Source organism: Nanorana parkeri, unplaced genomic scaffold (assembly GCF_000935625.1).
Source record: "Nanorana parkeri isolate BGI_ZX_2015 unplaced genomic scaffold, ASM93562v1 scaffold74, whole genome shotgun sequence".
Taxonomy (NCBI): Eukaryota; Metazoa; Chordata; class Amphibia; order Anura; family Dicroglossidae; genus Nanorana; species Nanorana parkeri.
In genome coordinates, this window is record NW_017306342.1 from 2,670,418 (window position 1) to 2,694,024 (window position 23,607).

General features: G+C 41.6%; 1 protein-coding gene across 1 annotated transcript in view; it reads right to left on the reverse strand.

The window, feature by feature from the left end:
- The window catches only part of SPPL2A (signal peptide peptidase like 2A), a 31,982-nt gene that overhangs the window by 6,218 nt on the left and 2,157 nt on the right, over positions 1 to 23,607 (reverse strand). The window contains exons 2-13 of the mRNA XM_018576694.1: positions 17,339 to 17,458; positions 14,542 to 14,724; positions 12,690 to 12,773; positions 9,960 to 10,093; positions 9,569 to 9,720; positions 8,874 to 8,970; positions 8,683 to 8,784; positions 7,028 to 7,109; positions 5,646 to 5,743; positions 5,376 to 5,397; positions 4,205 to 4,221; positions 965 to 1,016 (exon numbers count right to left, since the gene is read on the reverse strand). Of these exons, the coding sequence (XP_018432196.1) occupies positions 965 to 1,016; positions 4,205 to 4,221; positions 5,376 to 5,397; positions 5,646 to 5,743; positions 7,028 to 7,109; positions 8,683 to 8,784; positions 8,874 to 8,970; positions 9,569 to 9,720; positions 9,960 to 10,093; positions 12,690 to 12,773; positions 14,542 to 14,724; positions 17,339 to 17,458 (1,143 nt within the window). The remainder of the gene's footprint in view (positions 1 to 964; positions 1,017 to 4,204; positions 4,222 to 5,375; positions 5,398 to 5,645; positions 5,744 to 7,027; positions 7,110 to 8,682; positions 8,785 to 8,873; positions 8,971 to 9,568; positions 9,721 to 9,959; positions 10,094 to 12,689; positions 12,774 to 14,541; positions 14,725 to 17,338; positions 17,459 to 23,607) is intronic.

Consider the following 23,607-nt stretch of genomic DNA (forward strand, 5'->3'; position numbering starts at 1 on the left):
TGGTGTAATTAAAAAAAAAAAAGTAATATTTTCTTTTGCATGAGTCAAAGTATGTGGTACAGTTTCTCTGACTCTCTATATACCCATATAAAAGCACAGTTAGTCTGAAAAAAAAAAGACAGATCAATAAAGTTCAACCAACAGACAAAAATAGTTTAAATAAAAAACCTGCATCCTCAGCTCTCCAAACATGCAGTTGGTCCAGAGGAAGGCTTACTATAAAATATTTTTCTTGCAGTCCGTTAAGGGACAAGGAGTTGTGTCCCTCAACCGACTCCAAGAAAAAGAAGTTATGCTAAAGAAAGAAGTCTTATGTTCTTTATTGTTACAGGATTTAAGTCATTTTTGAACATATGGGGCATCCAAAAGCAGGGGTGGGCAAAGCCAGTGAGATCCAGCAGATGTAGAACCTTAATTAACTAGGCCTACAAACCCAAAACATAAGGCTAAAGTCTATAGGATTAAGACAATGATGTAATTGAAGCTCAGACTTATTTCAGGGGCTTAAATGAAATGTTACAATGTTTTTTTTTTGTTTTTTTTTATCCATAGTACAGTGCAGGTTTTCCGCCTACATGCTTGGGATATTCCACAGTAAAAATTACAGTAATAAAATCGAGAGCCAAGAGATTTTGGAATGCTTTGGACAATAGCTAAAACATTTAAAGTTCATTGAAAGGTGTGAAATGGATGAAGTGGTCACATTTTATTTAAAAAAAAAAAAAGTTCAATCACCCATTATTGATCAAACACAACAGCATTTAACAAGTAAAAAAAAAAAAAAGAAAAGTTCAATCATGACAAATGGCCACCCCCAATTCGATGTGAATCCACATTAACAACTTTCATTAAAAAGACCAAGAATGTGCCCAGAAAAATGGTCAGATGTGATGAAAATAAAATGGAGACCGTAAAAGAGACTGAAAGAAGAGTCTATGGAAGATAACTGAAATACAGTCCTTACTTTCTCGTAGGTGGCTTGAGATTCAGCAGGCACTTCCACATAGCTCTCACCACTCTAGGATCAAATCCAAGTCACAGACATTTAATATCCAAAAAGCAGCAGCCAAACATAGGCCACAGTGAGGAATAAATAGTGTTCAGCGATCTTATGTATTCAGTGTAAATCTGTAGAACAACATGATGGCATTCCAAACACTGGGCAGGAATGCCTTTCAACTAAAATATAGAATTAAAATAAAAACTTGATGTAAATAATACAATTTGCTCCAACTATAAAAGTAAACTAAAGGAAATATGTTGAACTCAAATGTCACTTCCTGTAAGTCAGATTTCACTGTAATGTGATCGCCTCCCAAAACTGGCTGTGGTTAGATCTACCAGCCAGCACAGCAAATGCCTGCACACTAGCAGTATGTGTTACACAGGAAGTTTATTCAAAGGGTGGTTTACATCTGTGCTGTGTCTATTTCACTATGTGTGTGCATGAGTCAGGATACAGATACCCTGTGCGGAAGGATGATTCATTAACCCCATACCCTTACCTTCTTTTTCTGATATTCCTATTTTTAATGTGCATGTTATGTGCACAATGCAATTGGTATGCTTTCAAACCACCATGTGAATAATCTCATGTAACACTACTGCATTAGCCTCAAGCCATACTAAAGAGTCATGACAGGGTGATCAAATCTCCCCATCATGTGTCTTAACAGAAAGAAGTAAAAAAAAACACATAAAAGACACTCCTTAATGTAGTTTATAGGTTAAAAAACAAGTATCCTCCTTTTTGTTTGAACTTTATTGAAATGTCACAAGTGACGAGAGAGCATGGAGCCATTTCCTGGCCAATCAGGAAACCGGGCAGCGTGTAATGATGCGCGGCCCGGCTTCCTGATACAGGAAGTACTCGTGCTAGGTATCGGAGCATTTGGGCGAGTACGAGTACTCACCCAAATACTCGGTATCGGTGCATCCCTACTTAGGACCTGTGTCGACCAGCTTTTGTTTGCTTCAAACAGGTTTTGCATGCCCAAACAAGTCTATGGGGATGCAAAAGCCCACTTGAAGTAGGTCAAATGCCAGTCAGAAGGAGGTCAACTGCAGGTCATATGCACCGGTCAGTAAATTCTGAATGATCCCATTAACATTTCAAACTGGTCAAATGTATGCCATCAATACTGGCCCTTAATGTGGTGGATGGTTTCACTAACCAAAATGGACCCTCTAAAGGTGGATAAGGGTAGGGGTCACACAACTTCAGTAAAAAAAATGAAAAATAATCGAAATTTGCACAGAAATGTAACAGCTTATATCTCTGGAACTTCTTAGGTTTTTTTTTTAACATGCGGTCTCATCACATATAAACCTTACTTATGCATGTTTTCATTACATGCTCAATGGGATTGCACAGTTTGTAAACAAATTGCTATAAAGAAAATCTGTAAATAAAAATATAAAGTGCTGCAGGTATAATAATTTAAAAAGGCACATACCTGCAGCAGCCTGTAAAACCCTGCTTTTACTGCCAATTCCTATGAGGGGAACACTTACCTACCTCTCTTGCCTCCTCAGCCACTTCATCACAGTAATGCGTTTCAATAGGAATGGCTAGGGCAGGGGTGCCCATTAGGTAGATCGTGATCTACCAGTAGCTCTCAAAGCTGATGCTGGTAGATCAGGAAGGGTGTGAATGGTGGCCCCTTTATTCCATTTTGGTATATTTATTTAGCTGTGCACACATTACCTATTAGCCTGAGTCTGCTGGGCCAAGTTCCCTGACACCTTTCTGGTGGATACTGGTGGTTTAAGTGCTATGTATTACATCAAAGAATATTAGTTTACACAGCCTGTTGCAAAATAAAGCAAGGTGAGCCAGGAGAGAGAGTGGGGAGAGACAGACAGGAGAGTGAGAGAGGAGAGACAGCCAGAAGAGAAAACGAGGAAAGACAGCCAGAAGAGAAAACGAGGAAAGACAGCCAGAAGAGAAAACGAGGAAAGACAGCCAGAAGAGAAAACGAGGAAAGACAGCCAGAAGAGAAAACGAGGAAAGACAGCCAGAAGAGAAAACGAGGAAAGACAGCCAGAAGAGAAAACGAGGAAAGACAGCCAGAAGAGAAAACGAGGAAAGACAGCCAGGAGAGCGAGGAGAGACAGCCAGGAGAGCGAGGAGAGACAGCCAGGAGAGCGAGGGAGGTTTTTTTTTCAGTGGTAGATCTCATGTAGCTCCTCATTTGAAAAGTAGATCTTAACACAAAAATTGTGGGCACCCCTGGTCTAGGGGGTGCAAGGCAGAGGCAAGCTCCGACACCATCTAGCTTTGTTCAGAATATCAAAAAAGCCCAGCATTTGGCCATAAAAGCAGGAAATTAAAGGCTGCCGTTGGAATGTGCAGATACCTCTTGGTGCTTGCATTTTAAACCTGCAGCATTTATGTAAAGAGAACAGCATCATACAAAATAAAATAAAAAAGTAGTACATTAACAACATTACTTAAAACAACAAGTCAAAACATTCATCCAATGATATCCAACAAACGTTGCAAATCTAAAACACACTCAATTAAATTGAATCCGGGTTTTCGGTTATCCCCTACAGCCAGATTCCAGTGTAGGTCTTGGAGTCTTGGCATATATACCCACTTCCTCTCCTTCCAATCACATTCACATTTACAAAGTAGGGTTGAATTTGATTGGTGGCTATCAGAATCTTTTATATACCAATACATTTATTTACATCACGTTTTCTGTACGTGAAAGGCAAAAAAGGAGTCTACAATGGGTTTGCATGGGAATTCCTCACCAATATCACAAGAAGGGGTTCCCAGGTCAGCATACTTCTGACAAAATGGGGGACGGTGGTCGTTTCCCTACTCCATGGAGGCCAGTCTTACAGCAATGCCAGGATGAAAACCTCAAGTAATGAGCAGGCAGGCTGAGCATGCCAACCTCTTACTAATGTTCCCAGTACTTTAGCCCCTTTGTATACATGGGAGTATGAAAACTGCTATAGCTCACACCACCTAATCTCATATCTTCTCTGCTAAATGAACAGCAGCTGGTGTGCGTTGCCCGACAGTGCCGTGCACTGTTCCTGGCACATCATACAGTGTCTTTTTTGGGGGGTAAAACTTTATTGAAATGTCTCAAGTGACATTTCAATAGTTCTGCAAGCACAGTGGGGTGTGAGCTAGTTTTTTTCCATTGCATCCCACTGCGCTGAAGAAAACTACAGCATGGTGGACTTTTTTTCAGCGCCCACCTCTGCATTCCCATCGCAGCGTGGTGGTGTGAACCGAGCCCATCTGTGACAAGGCAAATTGCCTTGTCTTGCATTGGGACTGCGCTGGAAACAACAGCCCTAATGCATAGGGTGTAAATCAGCCCTGAATTTCCTATACTGCACAAGAAAGGCTAGAAGCAGTAGCTCTGCCAAATATACACTTCCAATTCTCCTGCACTTCTTATATGCCTATGATTTTCTAACAGAATGAAATAAATACAATTCATTTAGATACAATATTTTATAGAATTATAAAGTTCATGTAATAAAGTGGTGGTATCAAGTAATTACTCTAAGTGGTAAAAGCCAACTGGAAGATTGTATATGAACAAACTATAATATACCGGTGATAATCTCTGTCAGAAATATTGTATATACATTTTCCAAGAGACACAGACTAGAAAGCGTACACCTTACAATGTTATCCACTATACTAACCCCTTCATAAATAAAAAATCATTGAAGTCTAGATGCCCGGACTAAAATAAGCAGTCAGTATACAATTCCGCTTGATTCTGACAATTCTGAATACTAAGTTGTCTGCCCAAATCATTTCAACATAGATTTTAGGGCTCATTCACATGGGCTTGCACATCCGTGCAGCATGCATACCTGGGCATAGATAAGTGCTGCATGTAATTGCGTGCAGCAGCCTGTACCCCCTATGGAAGGATGCAGCTGTACCCGGTTACACACAGACCCGAACCTGTACGGATGCCCGCACTTGGACTCTCACTGCCTGCGTTCAAGTGTGCGCACCCAGACCCACACAGATGTGCAGGTTCGGGAATGTGTGTAACCGCGTATAACTGTGTGCAGCCACATCCTCCCATAGGCAGGTATAGGTTGCTGCACGCAATTACACGCAGCATCTTTCCTTCCTGGGATGACGTGTGATCTGCACGGGTGTGAACTCTTAAGGACATATAGGGCTTTTATCTGTTACACCGTTTTAGTAAATATGCTGCACATGGTTTTACTGTAAGCTGACAAATGGACAATGTTTAATTAATTTTGCTCATTTTATACTACACTTTCCATCAAATTGTATTTACTTTCTCTATTATTTATTAATTTTTACGCACTGTAATCCACAGAGCAGTTGCCACCACGCCTCTCTTTGTAGAAGGCACAGAGACACCTGAAGCTAGCAGGCTTGTTACTAAACAAACCCAATGTGAGCAGCATGACTGGCTCATGGTATACCCATGATCAGAAACCATGCTGATTGGTTCCTGACCGTTAGTGTAGATCAGCATCTGTCAGTGACACAGGTTCATGCTCTAAATTCTAGAATAGAATAAATATTAACATTCTCTTGGCACAGGGAACCATGCCTGAGAAGGTAATCTACAGAACATGAATGTCAAACTTTATATAAAATTGTAAACATAATAATATACATGCCAACAAGCTGTTCTGATACCTTTGTGAAGAATGGAGTTATAAACACAAAAAACACATCATACACAAGAAGGAGACCTAGGAGGATCACGCAGGCCTGAAAAACACAAGTAACACAAAGTGATGAATACATTGTAATTCAGCAATCATTAGTTTCCTTTCTAACGTAGTAAAAACAAACAAAAAAAAGTCTTAAAAATTAAGCTCTCGGTTATTAAAAGTAGAGGTTGAAAAGGGCCACAAAAGCTAAATACACAGATATCATATAGGTTGGTGAAATAAAATGTATACACATATGGATAGAATCTTCCAAAGAATGTTAGAAGTTGAGAGAAATGTTACAATGTGTTCCTTTATCATTAGAACGGTCTGAAATTCTTTAAAAGCCAAAAGCACTAATTTTATTTCAAATATATTTAGCTCAGATAACTTCAGAAACTCATAGGCTGACCATTAGTGGATATTTAGGCCTCTGCAACCCACTTTGCATACAATCACTGAACAACAAAAGTGGTATTCTGTAGTCAAACTGAACAAATCTAACAAAAAAAACTATCAGAGTGCTCAGAAGAGGAGAAGGTTCAACGACTACGCAAAGTGCAACAGACAAAATCCACTTCTAGTTATCTTAACAAAAGATAAAACCTCATTGACAGGTTTGGCTTTGCTGCACTTTACAAGTTATCATATCTAAAAGGCCTACAATTGGCTATAGTATGACTCGGATTTTGAACAAGCTTACTGCTTGATTATTAAATCGCACTCAAATTAGAACAGATTATTTGTGAAATACACTTGACTAATATGTGCAGCCAACATTACATACATATAGGGTTTCTTTTAAACATCAGCTTGTTTTTATTACCTGCTTTCAGGTCACCTGCATTAAAAGGCAATGAGTGCTTGTTCACACCATGTCCAGACCAGATCTGGAGCAGATCTGCAAACCCGGTGCAGTGCATTTGTCACACGTTACGGTGCATTTTTTTTCTAGCTTAAAATTTGCTTTCAGGTGCAGTCCAGTGCGTTTGCATGCATTTTGTGTGCGTTCCAGACCAGACAAAAAAAGTACATGCAGCATTTTGCTGCAGCACCAGAATGGACTGCACAGGTGTGAACAGAGCCCAGAAATACCATAGGGATACATTGGTATGCATTTCAGGTGTGGACAAAAACTAGTCTGGGCCGGACATGGTGTGAACAAGCCCTAAAAGGGACACTATGACGGTCACTGTTCCGGCCTTATCATAGAAAGGTGAACAACCATGCTTTCCAATATTTAAAAACATTATAAAATAGTTTAGGAAGTGCAGTTATCCGGACTAACCAAATCTAACTAATGGGGTGGCTTGATTATTTAAAAAAAACAAAAAACTCCTACCTTGAAATTTGGCATTCGCAGAGTTTTTATAAAGTTGAGGCAGAATGCAATTCCCAGAATATCTTGCAATATCCATATCCACCTGAAAAACAGAGATGTACCAATAAAAATGCAACCGTTTTAAGGACTAGCATGGCATCCGGTATCCATTTTATTCTAATAAAGCAAACCTATACTTTGCACATACTAGGAAAACTTTTTCTGAATAGCATAAACCATAAGCTGCCAATACTTCCCTTCCTCATACTCTCCTACTGCACCAATCTGCTGTCAGAGCCCCCAGAAATACCCTATAATTACATGTATGTTGAACCCAAGGCACCCCTTGTCTCCCCAATCAGCAGCACGGTCACATGGTTGTGGAGAGGAGCATGCTATCTCCCAAGCTGGCCATACACCTATAGATTACCTGCAGACTTTCTGTTGTCAGATGGAAAAGGTGCAACAGATTCCTCCATCTACGCTAAACTGTGGATGGGGGAATCTCCCGATGGGCCAAGCTCCCTTATCTTGCTAGTCGGCCCCGCTGGCTGTCAAAATACCTAAACAATCTGATTGGATGCCGGCATTGTTCAGATGTTTTGAGAGCCACCATGGCTGACTAACAAGATACTGAAGCTTGGCCCAGGAGGAGATACCGCCATCCACACAGTTTAGCGTAGATGGAGGAATCTGTTGCACTTTTTGTGTCTGACTATAGAAAATCTGCAGATAATCTAGGAGGTGTATGGCCAGCTTTATGCAGGTTTTAACATTCAACTCTGGTGGATGAGAGAGGCAGAGGGGAGCGCAGAGAAGGTAAGTACAGACATATTGACTTTTTTTATCAAACACTGCATTTTCTACTAGAGTGCATGCACCTACCAATATTAAGCAGCATGTTGCCCTGTCGCTGTTGTCTGTCACAACTTCCCATCCATGTAAACTATATGCATAGAAGGTAGTGATAAGCAGGTGGTTCTGACATTACTTACAATGTTTCTTCTTTTTTATTTAGAAAGTGTCAAAATATTTGAACGGGTGCTCAGTAAGGCACTATTCCAGTTCTAGTTAAATGGCCAACTCTGAAACACCCATATGTGTCCTCTCCATGAACCACAACCAACTCTCTACGTTTTGGATTTAAAGCTGGTTGGCCACTCTGACAACAACCTGTCTGCGATTCTATTCAATACCCCCTTGACTGACAGCTTTCAGCCCGTACCCCATATGCTTTATTAAATAATTCCCCATTCTGCAATACGATTGCTGGATGACTATATGTTACATCATCACATATATACACACACTGCATTTTATAGACTTGTGCCTTACAACCCCTTATATGACCTATATATATTTTATGGTTCATCTACATCATAGATAAGCGTCTTAGTGCCTCTGAATCACCAGCCATGATACAATACTCTTACTCTTGTGTGCCCAGAACATTTACATTTCCCTTGTTTTTTTTGGTTTAGCTTTTCCTTATAATCAATTCTCTTTCTACTTGTAAAATCTGAATGTGAACAAATGCACGTCAGCAGCATACACTTATTTTCATTCAATGGGAGACACCAACAGCTGCACTGTGAATACAACTTATTTATAGTATAGTGGTAAATGTGTCACATGAGAGTGAAGTGTTGTTCTGTCCCAATTATCACATACAGTACCTATCTTCATTTCGGAACACTGCCCAGGTCACCGACACAGCTACGCAGAAAGCAGCCAAGAAAAGGAGCCTCACTTCAGCACTTTTATTGACGCATGAAATTCTGCACAAAGCATTAAAGAGAGAGGATGTTATTCTAACCGGTGAAGCCGGGCTTGATAAATACTTTTGACATCTGCAATGAAGACACACCTGCATCTTCCATATGGAATATTCCGGATCAACGCAGAGAGACAGTTGAACAAACTCATTGCAGATGCCAGGCAAAACACACAAATGATAACGTACACTGCAGACAAAGAGAAACACATGTAAATAGTTGCAAGTACAAAATTGTTTGCACATAGTCTACTTTCTAAACACAAATTTATTTTCCAAATTAATATTAAATACCAGAATTTCAATAATTAGATATTGCATATTCTTCCAGCAGATAGGCCCGTCTTTGTGAATGAATCAGTTGAGAGACATACAACAGGTCCAGCATACTTGAAAAAAACATGCAGGACCATACAACTATGACTTTCTGCCTCTAAAGTAGATCATAATATAACAATTGATTGTGTCAATGTCATGTGGATTAAGCATACATAAAAAGGTATTTTACCGGCACACACTTGAAAAAAATCTTTAAAGTATTGATATGTTTATTCAATACTACGTTAGCACCATATGACAGTATGTGACATCTGGTATTGAATAAACATATCAATACTTTAAAGATTTTTTTCAAGTGTGTGCCGGTAAAATACCTTTATTTATCACTAGAGTTTGCACTGCGCCAAGATATAGATATATCTATATCTATATAGATATATATATATCTCCCAATAACTGACATATGTAAAAATATACACAGAAACTGAAAAGAACTTCAAACCACTTACCTAACCACTTGTAGAAGAAGTATAGGAGAAGCAGCATGACGCAACAAATGACAACAAACAGGATAACAGTTAAAGGAGTAAATGTTACATTTTCATCTTTCTTTTTCCTTCCTTCATATTCATCTTCACTTGGAGAGGGCCTCAAGTCTTCCCTGGATTATCAACATAGTACAAATTAAAATAATATTTCCATTCAGAAATACTGGGGTAAACTTTAAGTAATGAAATCATTGAAATAGTTGATTGCACTAAGCAATACAAATAGCCAAGCAGATCTCAAGGACAATAAGACAAAAGTACCTGACAGTCACCATTTTTCTAGTTAGGATATTGTGTTGGCATGGGATTTATAAGAGCATGAATCAAGTTACATATATTCATTTACACTTACATCTCAGACAGTCCGCTCCAGTAACCACCCAATGCCACAGTGAACACAGAGATAAGGAATATAATCAGCAGGCTGAAATCAAACTGTGTGAGTGTAGGGGAGTAAAGTGTCACAGCAATATTGTTTCCAAGCACCTAGAAAAAGAAATAGACATTACTCTGTAAACATTTGGTCAAACGTCCAACATCTAAAAGGTTACCAGCTTTATTGTATAGAAATTTTGACTTCTATACGATAAGACTGCATTATTCACAGGTAATACCCCATCTTCTAAGCCTGTAATTGTGTTCCTATGACTTCTCATCTGCTCCTACTTCCACTTTTAATGCATGAAACGTGACAATAACAGTATTGCAGTTGGTATAGTTTGTTATCTAAAATTTTAGCTGGAATGCAGACGATGAACCATGTACATAAAAAAGGATTACGTTTAAATATACACAAAACAACATAAAAGTAACTTTATAATGGCCACACAAACAGTATATCATCCAGTAACTAGACAAACTTCTATTATGGCTGACACTTACAGGTCTATTCACAAAAGGGTGAAGAGTTTGGAGAAGGCAGGAGAAGTGAACAATCTAGGACAACATAGCTGAACTGGAAAGTGAGCTGAATTGGATAATTTTTCCAAATCAGATTTTGTGGCCTAGATTAATTTTTTTTTTTAACTTCTGCGTCCTCCAAACCCTTCACCCTTTAGTGAATAGACTTGTTAGTCACTGTTTCTTCACCTCTGAAGAAAAAAATAGGATTTTGGTACTCACCGTAAAATCCTTTTCTCTCCGTTCATTGAAGGACACAGGGAACAGATCGGAGATCATGTACTGTAGGGTAATATCGCCACCTGCAGGAGAAGGACGCTAGGCACAAAAAACTAAAGACCAATTACAGCCTAGGGGCGGCCCCTGCTGGTGGCCAAACCCCCCACCTGCTGACAAGTCTCCAGTTTAGCAACAAGCAGTAAAGGAGTACACACCCACACAGAGGGGCGGGCCCTGTGTCCTTCAATGAAACAACACTTGCTAGAAGAGTCTACTGAAAAAAGCAGGAAGAAGCAGGTAAGAATACCCGAGAAAGAATTCTTAGCTCCTTACTCCTGACGCTAGGCAAAAAACTGGAGACTTGTCAGCAGGTGGGGGGTTTGGCCACCAGCAGGGGCCGCCCCTAGGCTGTAATTGGTCTTTAGTTTTTTGTGCCTAGCGTCCTTCTCCTGCAGGTGGCGATATTACCCTACAGTACATGATCTCCGATCTGTTCCCTGTGTCCTTCAATGAACGGGAGAGAAATGAACATATACACATAGTTCTCTAAGATGATTCAGAGAAAAATCGATGACATTCTATCAACATAGGGAGGATCTTCAGGCTTCCTGGGCAGTTAACAAATTTTCTCATTTTCACATCCTAGCAGAGATAAAGTCTGACAAAGATTGTAAACTCTTTGAATTGTCACATTATTGTTAACAAGACACATTAATAGGCGTCTTTAGATTTATTTTATGTATACATTTTTCCAGTATCTATTATTATTAGTAAGTGCCGTCAAGTTGACGTAAACTGGTGGTGACTCCATGGATAGTGTTTCTCCAGCATGATCGGTTTTCTCTTTGGGTCTTAACCCCTTGCCACCAGCTCCCTTTTAATTGTTTTTTAATTGCTAAGAATCAGAGATGGGCTTTCCGAATATGTGATGAGTGCGACTGGCTGCCACATGATCGGGAGCACGTTCCACCAGCTCCAGAACGTAAAGTGACTGGGAGCAGTCGATGACAGCTTGGTCACTGTGCTGGGAGTGCCAAGTAATTGCACTCTCAGCACAGAACAGTGGCACAAGCTCGCTCTACTTATCTATGCGACAGCCTGATGTTACAGCCTACCCACTGTGCTGCCACAGATATGCATATGGCCAGCAGCAAGTGGTTAAGTCTTCGCAATGACATATTCATGATTTTTATGACTGTATCCATCCATTTCATTGCTCATTGCCCTCTTTTCCCTTACTTCAGCCTAGTTATCTGGGATTCTAGTGAAAGTTGGCCTTGATGTGATCAAGGATTCTTTTGTGATTTTTCTTGACCAACACTTTTTCAGTGCTTACATAAAACATTCATAGTTTTTCCTGGCATTCTTTTTAATGTCTTCATCTATAAATATTTTTGAGTTTGAGCAATGAGCTTTGTGCTCAAAAAAATCAAATAGGGTCTCCTGCCTAAACTTCAAAAAGTTGTCAGACAGTGCTGGGACGCAAGAAAAAGACTGCAAATTGGGCTCCCATCCTCCAAACTGTGAAGGGTTCTGCCTGCACATACAGTAACCAGGCCAGTCACCTCTTAAATATAAATGGCGATGCATTTTAACATTCTTGGCTTGCAAAACTGGGGTCCTTAATTTAATCCTACCAGTATCCTGAAACCTGGACACATGAACATGTTTCTGACCAAATTAACCTGAGTATGTATGTGTGAGCGAGCGCTTGTGTGACTGACAGGCTAACTGTAAACTCTTATGCAGCAAGGACTGATGTAAATGCTCAATTACACTAATGTGTTCAATACACTTTGTAAAAATAAATACATCACAGTATATAAAAGTTATGTTTATAATGTAAACAAATATGTAATACTAAAAGATAGTTGCTTACAATAGCAAAGTCAGATGGTTCTAAAACAAAACAAAACAAAAAAAAATAAAAAAAACAAAAAAAAACAAACACACACTAACATACCTGTTCCATGTTTATGAGATCCTTATATTTGACATAGGCAAGGGGTATTGTCAATTGGTTGATTTTGCTGTCTTGGGGAGCCGGCTGCAATGGGGGATGCAGATAGGTTAGAGCAGAGTCAAAAAAAAATGTTAATTGTCATGTTGTTATAATGTACCTTACCTAATACATCTCATTTCTATTTTTCATACATAAATGTATTCTGTGTGTACACATACAGTGGGTATAGAAGAATCACCCCCTTTAAAATAATCACATTTGGTTGCTTTGCAGCCTGAAATGAAAGACAGACACAGTTTTTCTTTTATCTACTCAGTGCAACTTATAACATCCAACAAGTGAAAGATATAACACCAACATGTCAGAATTTTTTTTTTTTTAATTCAAAAACCAAATCGCAAGTTGGAAAAAGGATCACCCCCTCCTAAAATTTACTTGTAAACTCAATCAGTTGTAGCTAGTCACCTTCTCAATGGCACACAAAGCCAATTGACTTTCAACTGTGATCAGCTGTGGTCATTTTGATTAGCTCAGCATGAAAAGAGCTTTCCTGGAGCATTTCAGTCCCTGGTAGTGCAACTGAAGCAAACAAATCAACTATGGGTGGCAAGGCACTGTCAAAAGATCTCCAGGATAAAGTTGCGGACAGGCACAAGTCAGGAGATGGATAGAAAAACATTTCGAAGGTTTATCAATGCCTAGAAGCACAGTGAAGTCTATTAAGAAGTGGAAGGAATTTTGTACAACACAGACCCTCCCTGGATCAGGACGTCGCTCCAAACTGGATGAAAGAGCCAGGAGGAAACTGTTAAGAGAGGCTACCAAGAGGCCTACAGCACCTCTGAAGCAGTTACAGGAATTTATGCCAAAAAGTGGTCATTGTGTGCATGTGACAACAATATCACAAATTCTCAACAAATGTGGCTTGAGGGTTGCAAGAAAAAAGGCACTCCTCAAGAAAGGCCACATACAGTCACCACTGAGCTTTGCCAAAATAGACCTTGAAGATTCTGAGGCCACATGGAAAAAGGTGTTATGGTCAGATGAGACTAAAATTTAATTGTTTGGCCCCAACACCAAACTATATGTCTGGCAGAAATCCAATACAGCTCACCATCCAAATAACACAATTTTTACAGTAAAGCATGGAGGTTGCAATATCCTGTTATGGGGTGTTTCTCTGCAGGAGGGACTGAAGCACTTGTCAGGATTAATGGATGGATGCAAAATACTGTCCAATTCTTGAGAAAAATCTGCTGCCCTCTGCCAGAAAGTTGTCCATGGGATGAAGGTTTACCTTCCAACATGACAATGACTCAAAGCATACAGCAAAAATGACCACACAGTGGTTGAAGGAGAAGAAGGTGAATGTCCTTGCATGGCCTAGTCAGAGCCCAGACTTAGACCCCATTGAAAATCTGTGGCATGAATTGACGACTGCAGTCCACAAATGGTCACCATCAAAGAAGTTCTGCAAAGAAGAGTGGGCAAATATTGCAAAGTCTAGATGTGCAAAGTTAGTAGAGACATACCCCAACAGACTAAAGGCTGGAATTAAAGCAAAATGTGGTTCAACAAAATACTATTCAAGGGGGTGATCCTTTTTCCAACTCAGTGATTCTGTTTTTGAATTTTATTATGACATGTTGGTGTTCTCTCACTAGGATGTTATACGTTGCACTAAGTACAGCTAGATAAAACAAAAAAGGTGTTGTTCTTCATTTCAGCCTGCAAAGCAATAAAATGTGATTTTAAAAGAGGCTGATTCTTTTCTATACCCACTGTATATAACTGATTAGACCAACTGAAATGTGACAATAATAAGTACATATTCAATAATCCTAACACGTACCAGACCTTCTTTAGAAGCAAGGAGCAGCATTTTAGCATTATTATTTTCTGCCAGAATCGCTTTCTCCAATATGGAGCAGTTTCCATCCATGACAATGACCGCCATGTCCTGAAATCCTTTACTGGGCACATCCGAAGGGCTGCACAGCCACACTGAGCTCAGGTTTAATAACCTGTAAAAGGTCTGAAAAATAAAGAATACATGAAAAAGGTAACCAATAACCAAATGGAATGACAATGTTCTGACAAGAGCGAGCCCTTTAAAGGATGACTACAGGGAGAGAACATGAAAATATAATAAAGCAGCTACAGTTTGTATTCTGGGCCAAGCGGTTTGGTCACATTACTACATTGTACCCTTTTGGGTTTAAGCTGACTTTAGTAATTATGGAGAAAATAAACACCATAATTACAGAGTAGTCGCTTTCCTATCACAGATCAGGATTCCCGCATATACATTTTCTGCATATTGCCAGCACAATATTTTTGCTGGTTATATATTGTTATCATCATTAATATTGCTCTTTACATAAAGTACTATTGTTGCGCGCTGGTTTTAGATATGGAGAACCGAGTGGTTCTCAATGCGAGGGTTATGGAAAACCAAGTCCAATAATAAAGTAACCCCACACACCCTTTGAGCAACCCCCCACAACATTGATCACTCAGAGCCTGAAGCTTACATGGAAGGTTGAGAACTCTCTCCCTACCCTACAGCTGAGAGGGACCACATTAACCCTTTCATGACCAGTGACGTACAGTGTACATCACTGGCATCGGGCCCGTTAAAATACACTACCGGCGGCTTTTGCTGCCGGGACTCCGTTTAAACTTGTAAAGCTCAGCTGCCACCAGATCGTTTCTACGGGGCGGTAAAAGCCCCCCCGCCCGACACCCCGCCGTGTTTCCTGGGCTCCGCTGCCCCTCCTACCGGCCCGGGACCGGCTTCTCTGGTGTCGGAGGGAAGCTGGGGAGGAGACCAACGAACCTCCATTCACCGATCTCTGTTCTATGGGACCGGGAGTGATGCAGATTACATCACTTCCGGTCCCATAGCGGTCAGTCCCGGGCTCCTGAAGCCCAGCTATAAGCTATTGAAGTATGATCTGCACTTCAATATTTAATTTCAAGTGTACAAGGTGACACTAGGGGTCTTTTGGGCCCCCAGCATCACCTTACAGCATACCTGTCACTGCCAATATGCAATCACATGAGGGTCTTGTAAGCCCCCCAATGTGATAGCAATTAAAGTTATTAAAAAAAAACTAACAGTTTTAAAAATTAATATTAAATAAAATATAAAAATAATGTAAATATTTTTTTAAAGTTCCCCGCGAGCACGCGCGTCTTCACGTAAACACGCGTCAGGTGTGCCAACCTGCGAAAACAATAATCGCGCTACACGTTTGGTATCAACGCGCACGCCGGAGAGCAATAATATTAGGGCCAATATTTACGCGTATCTCTAAACTGATGACCTGTGGGGGCTTTTAAAGCGTCGCCTACGAACTTTTGGGGTACTGAATTTTGTCGCAGTTTCACGGACGCACACAATTTTTAACCTGGACTTGTTGGGTGTCTATTTATTCGCAGTAACCTCATCTTTTATATTTTATTTAAAAAATAGGTATTTTATTTTGAGCCATTTAAGTGCATTTTTCACTTTAATAAATAACTTTGGGGTTTAATAAAAAGGAGTTGAGCTAATATCGTGCAACATAAAAATTTGCAACTGCCACCATTATATTCTATAGGGTCTTGGTTTTCAGAAAATATGTAATGTTTTGGGGTTTTAAGTAGCTTTCTGGCCTAAAATGTGGATTATAACATGTAAACAAAAAATGAAAAAAAAGGCCTCGGTCATGAAGGGGTTAATGAGGGACTCTTTTTTTATTTAAAATGACAACAAACACACCTTTAGAAAAGTTTAGTAAGTTATTATTAACCCTTGCAGTGGAGCTACCCCAGCACTGCAAGGGTTAGGTGCTCTTTTTTTTTTGTCTAGGTTAAAAATTAAAGTGATACTTACCCAATCCTCTGAGCCGGCCAGCTGTCACAGCACTCTCTCCATCCTGTCTCCTCATACACTGCAACATTGGAATATTCCTCAGTGCTCCCATGTCCTATACACTATGTATAGAACATGATAATGTACGGGACTCTAAACCACTGCAGAGGAAGGGGAGAGAGGCTGGAAGGACCAGTCTAAAAGGTGCCCATACACTGTACGATTCTCGTACGAGAATCGCGGGAAATCCCGCGATCGTACGAGAATCGTACAGTGTATGGAAGACGTGCGACCGTTTCTACTGCACGGTCGCACGTCTTCCGTCGAACAAGCAGGCTTGAAAGCCCGCGGAGAATCGTACGATTCTCGGCGGGTTAGTGGCCTGCTTGTTCGACAACTGCCGAACGGGCCGGTGTGCGCACGCGCACACTGCCCGTTTGCAGTGATCAGAAGCCCGCCCCTCACTGCGGTCAACGGAAGCCCGCCCCTCAGCGGGGCGAGCTTTCGATGAGCGCAAGTACGATCTGCCCGTCCAAGATGGGCAGATCGTACGAGCTTTCAATGAGCTTACGACCATCGCAAGACAAAGGTCTTGCGATGGTCGTAAGGTGTATGGGCACCTTAAGAGCAAGTCAGCTCCATGGTTCAGGTGATTATAACTTTTTTTTTTTTTTAAACCTAGACAAAAACGAGCAGTTAACCTTTGCAATGCACAGGTAGCCCCACTGCAAGGGTTAATACAATTTTTGCCTGGAGTTCTTCTTTAAATGCCCTGAGAACAAGAACTTACAGCGTTTGTATAGGTCGGTGGAAGGGTTGTCCATGTCGAATTGTATGTAATACAGTAATCCTTTGCTCTTGGAGGATCCCCAATCACAACTGAGCGCAAAATTCCTTTGCTGGCATATATCTGCAAAACAAACACAGCTTTGTTTGCATTCAAGCTAAACAAATACACAAAAAGGTACACATGATGTTTGGTAGACAGAAGGAATAAGCAATCAAACATTGGTCATTGAAGAACAAACTACAAAGAGGATACATGAGAAACGCCAACACTTCCAGAGTATATGACCAGTATAACTATATCCTCGTCCTGTATAGTCCTGCAAATTGTAGCCGACATCAGAACATGTTATTTATAACCTGGAGAAAAGCCCAATCCACTAGAATAAAACCCCGCTCACTATCATGTATACTTATGCAAAGCACAGTATCCAGATGAATGTGCATTCCTAGAATTGCCTGATGGCGTCACGGGAATTCAGACATTTCACTATTAGGTCTGGACTTCTAATGGTACAGCACTCCTGGTGTCATTTTGTGGCTATTGTGTGGAAGAATACTTGCCCAAGCCTCGATAAACACCAAGCACATTAGCTAGTGCGATCCTGGAAATCCCAGCTCATCACATGTGCGGTGAGAACAGGAGCCATTGGCCGAGGCCACGCTCGGCTACCATCAAGGGAATATGGCGTCTGTGGATGCCACTGACAGCAAGGCCACTGTACCTGAGTGTTGGAGGAGTGTACTTCCAAGCACCCAAGCACAAAGAGAGGGGAAAATGGCCATCCAGCAGAGCAATGGCTTCCTGAAGAGGGGAAGCCAGTAGAGCTGCAGCTAACGATTATTTTCAAAATCGATTAGTTAGCCGATTATTAAGTTCGATTAATCGGTTAATCGGATAAACAATAAAAAAAAATTTAAAATGGCTCCAGTGATGGACTACTAGTTTGTATTGAGATTGTAGTCCATCACAGGAGCAAGCTTGGAGCGGTGAAAAAAAATAGTGTGGTGTGCAATATAGTGAAATGGAAAGTGTAAAATTATACAGCAATGAATGCAGAATGGCACCGGCTATAGAGGACTACAAATCCCAGCAATAGTACATTATACAGCGCAATGCAGAATATCACCAGCTATAGAGGACTACAACAAATCCCAGCAATAGTACATTATAGCTGGTGGTATTCTGCATTGCGCTGTATAATGTATTATTGCTGGGATTTGTAGTCCTCTATACAGTGCAGTGCAGAATATCACCAGCTATATAGGAATACAACAAATCCCAGCAATACATTATACATACAGTGTATAATGTATTGCTGGATGTGTATTCCTATGTATAATATACAGCACAATGTACCATCAGCTATAGAGGAATACAAATCCCAGCAATACATTAGAGCACCATGTGTGGGAAGTGCAGGCTTACCTGAGCAGTCTTCCAGCAACTTGCTTCTGAGATTGGACCTGTCTATCGGTGGCTGTCATCCCCCCACACCTGCTCCTCCTTACTACATCTCCCCGCGTCCCTGTGCCGATCGTGGATGTGGGCGGGCGGTGAGTGTGAGGCGGGGAGGAGGTGCGGCGTGAAGAGCGTGGATGTGGGCGGGTCTGGCAGCGGCGAGCGTGAGGTGGGGAAGAGGTGCGGCGCGCAGCGTGTGTGGAGCCGTGAACAGGGCCAACTGATCGGAAGACGATTAATCGATTATTGAAAAAGTTGACAACTTTTTCAATAATCGATTATGTCGATTAGTTGTTGCAGCCCTAGAAGCCAGAACTGCCACCTTTTTGGGGAGTCCTGGGACAAAGCCATGCTGGTACCTGCAGTCCCACTAATATAAGCGGCACTGTCCAATCTGATCCCAGAGCAGCCAATTCCAACAAATCAAAGCAAGGATAGTGTCACCCCCTCTGACCTTTGCTCGGGCTCCGCAAGCCCAGATGTGGTTCTGTGACCTGACAGGGTCACTCAGTCATATGCACCACCAGGAGTAAATTGCTGCCTACCTTTGGTTTTTACTCGCTTACAAATTCTACTTAGATTTCCTCTTTTTTATTATAGGTATTTACGTTCACATCAGTTCCTGCCCTCAAGGAGCTTACAGTCCAAGCTCCTTATCTCACATACATACATACATACATACATACATACATAGAGGGCCAATTTACCTACCAGCATGTCTTTGGAGTGTGGGAGGAAACCGGAGTACCTGGAGGAAACCCGCGCAAGCACAGGGAGGACATGCAAATTCCTGGCAGTTAGTGTCATTGACCCTTCTATGTAATGCTTAGGAGGAGGCTGGGGAGTTAATGTTTGCCGTACATAACCCCGTGTGTTCTGTGCAAATGACATATCATTATGCAAGTGCTGAAGCTGACATTTAAAGCTGGCTATACAATGAACACATTTTGGCCGAGTCCTGCTGACAAGCTTTGGGTGGTCCTGTTAGCACCACTCTGACATAAGTCAGTTACTCAGTCTACTTTTGTTGAAGAAGCTGAGCTGAAAACTGTTGGCTGCGGTCACTGTTCTGGTATGCCGACAGCCCCAGATGCCATGGATGTGAAAATACAATAGCCATGCAGATGAAGATTCCCCCATGTACACTGTTCAGCGTGCAAATCCAGCTTAAGGCCTGCTGAGAACCATTAACAAATCATACAAAAACAAACATTCACCCCCTCTGGTTTTATTGTCATACAACACAGGATTACAGTGGATTTACTTCTTTGTTAACAGTCATCTATCTGTACATGGAGGGATGAGGGGCCCTGGGCACAAACTGTCTGCATCCGAGTCTGTGAAGGTTCTCATTCATCCAGGTCATGGTATATCTGTAAAAAAATAAGTCAAGGCAACTGGACTTGCTGTATTTTTCTTGAAGACGTTTCACTGGACATCCAACCAGCTTTCTCAATTCAGAATTGAATTGAGAAAGCTGGTTGGATGCTCAGTGAAACGTCTTCAAGAAAAATACAGCAAGTCCAGTTGCCTTGACTTATTTTTTTACAGATATGTCTGCAGCCAAGGCCGCTCACCCATCCCTCTACAGATGAAAACACTGGGATGTGCAGGGATATGTATACAGCCACATGGTCATTGCTTTGTACAGGCTGCTGCCCGCAGCTATATTCAACACCCGTCACTCCCAGGCGCAGAAGTATCAGCCAGGTTTTATGGTGCACAGCTAGTCACAACCGTGTGAATGGACCCTCATATTGAAAATAAAACATATTTCTGCAAGTCAGATATATGCAAGACATATGCACCCCTATTATATGACACCCCTAAATTGTCACTGGTGCAGCCAATTCTTTTACAGTCAAATAATGAGTTAAACTGAGATAATGTTGGCAGTCACGGACTACCAAACATGAAGAAAAAATTGCCTTTACTTCCTCTTTGACTCACTGCTATCACTGCAATATTAAAAGACCATTCAGAGATGATTAAAGGGTCATTTCATGTTTATCACCATGTTTCATGTTACACCTATATTTAAGGTCAAGCATTAAACATGGTCAGATCCCCAGCAGAACATTGCCCAAAGCATCACATTGCCTCCACCGGCTTCCCTTCTTCCCATAATGCATCTCTTCCCCAGGTATGTGACTCACACAAACCCAGCCATTCACGTGGTGTAAAAGAAAATGTGATTCATGGGGCCAGGCCCCTTCTTCCATTGCTCCGTGGTTCAGATCTGCTGCTTGTGTGCCCATTGTAGGCACTTTTGGTGGTGTACATGGGTCAGCACGGGCAGCCTGACCGGTCCATACACAAAACAAACTGCAATGCTCTGTGTTTAGACACCTTTAAAAAGGAGAACTATGGGGTTAAGGCTTTTCCCCATAGTTCTCCTTAGGGTAACGGGAGGACACAAACTAGCGTCCTCCCGTCACCCTAGGCTCAAGTATACCGCGAGCTGTAGCTCGCGGTATACTGAGACGCCGCAGCTGAAGAGGATCCTGACAATTATATCCGAACCAATATAAACTTTTTCAGCAATTTGAGCTACAGTAGCTCTTCTATTGGATTGGGCCAGCCCTCGTTCCCTACATGAATCAATGAGCCTTTTGCCATCCATGAACCAGTCGCTGGCTTTCCTTTCTTTGAGCACTTTTGGTAGTTCCTGACCACTGCAGACCGGGAATATCCCACAAGAGTTGCAGTTTTGGAGTTGCTCTGACCCAGTTGTCTAGCCATCACAATTTGGCCCTTGTCAAAGTCCCTCAAATCCTTACACTTGCCATTATTTCTGCTTCCAACACATCAACTTCAGGGACAAAATGTTCACATGCGGCCTAATATATCCCACCCACTTCTAGGTACCATTGTTACAAGATAGTCAATGTCATCCACTTCACCTCTCACTGGTCATAATGCTATGGCTGATCGTGTATAGGATCTGTTTAACCTGCCAAAGATTCTATTTCTGTCCATCCAGTCCTGACATTTACACAAAACAGGGGAGTTTCACTTTCACTTCCACGTCTCCCTGTAAAAGTTGGGAAAAGGTTGGACCCTGTGTTAAGTTTTTATTGCTGTGTCCCCATTGAGGAGTTTCACCCCTCTATTTGTACTGGTGACTATGATCACTGAGAAGGGAAGTGAGGGGAATTCTTACATTTCAGATTTGTTCGCAGAACAGGCGGTGCGGGGAAATCTTCCAATAGGGACAACTGTCTGAGAGGGGAATTCCCCTCACTTTGGGAGATTTCCTTTAACTTCCTGTTGGGTCTCTGGGAAAGGAAGTAAAAAGAGATGTTCTCAAATCGTACACAAAAAGAAGAAAAAAAAATAACTTGTCAGCGGTTTTAAACTTCCCTACTCTATGCTAAACAAAGCCAAATTGTGGTTATACATATAAGGGAATTTATCAAAACTGGGGCAGACAAAATCTGGAGCAGCTGTGCATGGCAACCAATCAGCTTCTTTCTTCAATTTTCAAATCTTAACTGAACAGACTAAAGAGAGAAGGTGGTTGGTTACCCTGGGCAACTGCTCCCGTTTTGATAAATTCCCCCATACACTATAAAGGGTTAGATCACCTTTCTAGAAATATAGCATCTAGTCTCTGAACACCGTTCCATAACCCTATACTAAATCAGATGTTACAAATATACATTTATGGCAGACCTGTGTGAGCGATTCCTGCCCCCCAAAAATCCTGCCTGTTTTCAAAGCCCTTTCCTATTTCCTTTTTAGAACAGGGCAGCCGTTAGGACGAGCGCCCCCCAGCGCTCCAGGAGCGAGTGCTGTCCTTTACCGGAGCCCCCACACATGCGTAGTGAGCCCTATGTACAGCTGCGGCAAGAGATCACATGGTGGCTATCAAAGCGCGATGTCCAGCAGAAGCAACGAATACAAGACACTGCCTTAAAAATAAATCTTCAATATTTTTCAAGCAACTACATGATATGCCACCACAGCCTTGTCCTGGCAGCTGGAGGGATTGGGAGATGATGAAAGGTAAATATGACACAGCTCATGCACCTAAAAATAGTTCAGCTTTAGACGAGGGTCTAGGTGCCCACTGTGGCCCCTGTATCAACCTGCCATTTGTCCTGCACAGACAGCAGCCATGGGCTCCCAGAACAACCAGTCATGGAACCAGAATATCACTGGTCATGTGATCTCTGCTGAAGAAGAAGAAACAGAGTTCAGGCAGAGTTACTGATTGGTCGCCTCTATCTGTGCATCCGACCCATGAGCCCCTTCAGCTGAGACAACATGAAGAGTGGCTAGGTATTTGCTGCCATGGATGTACAGAGCAGCAATCCTCCATGTGTTACCCTTCATCATGGGAATAAAGCAGGATGGACGAGATGGACAGGATGGCAGGGAGGGGGGTGAATTGGGTGTCAGTACACTTTAAGATATGTGAAATAACAAATCAATTAGTCACTTTCAAAAGACATTCCTGAGGCATGACCAGAAGAGCTCCAACCAAAGCTGGCAATGCCTACAGGGAATTCCACCTTTTAATAAGAAATCATTTATTTACACTTCAAAAAAATCCCTATTCATTATTTTTGACATTGAATCCAGAAAAGCATTACAAGCACAATCAGTGGATGGCGGGTGCAATGCTCTGGCTCCTGCAGACTCTCCCTCCTGTCCATGTCTGTACCTAGGTATGGACATTCAGTAATATGGATGTCACCAGCCTTGTATTCCACTGAGAACTACAAGTCCCTCTGCCGCCGCAGCTGATGGGACTTATCAAAAGACTTGTGTATGGATGATGGGGCTGTGTGGGCGGAGCCGAAGCC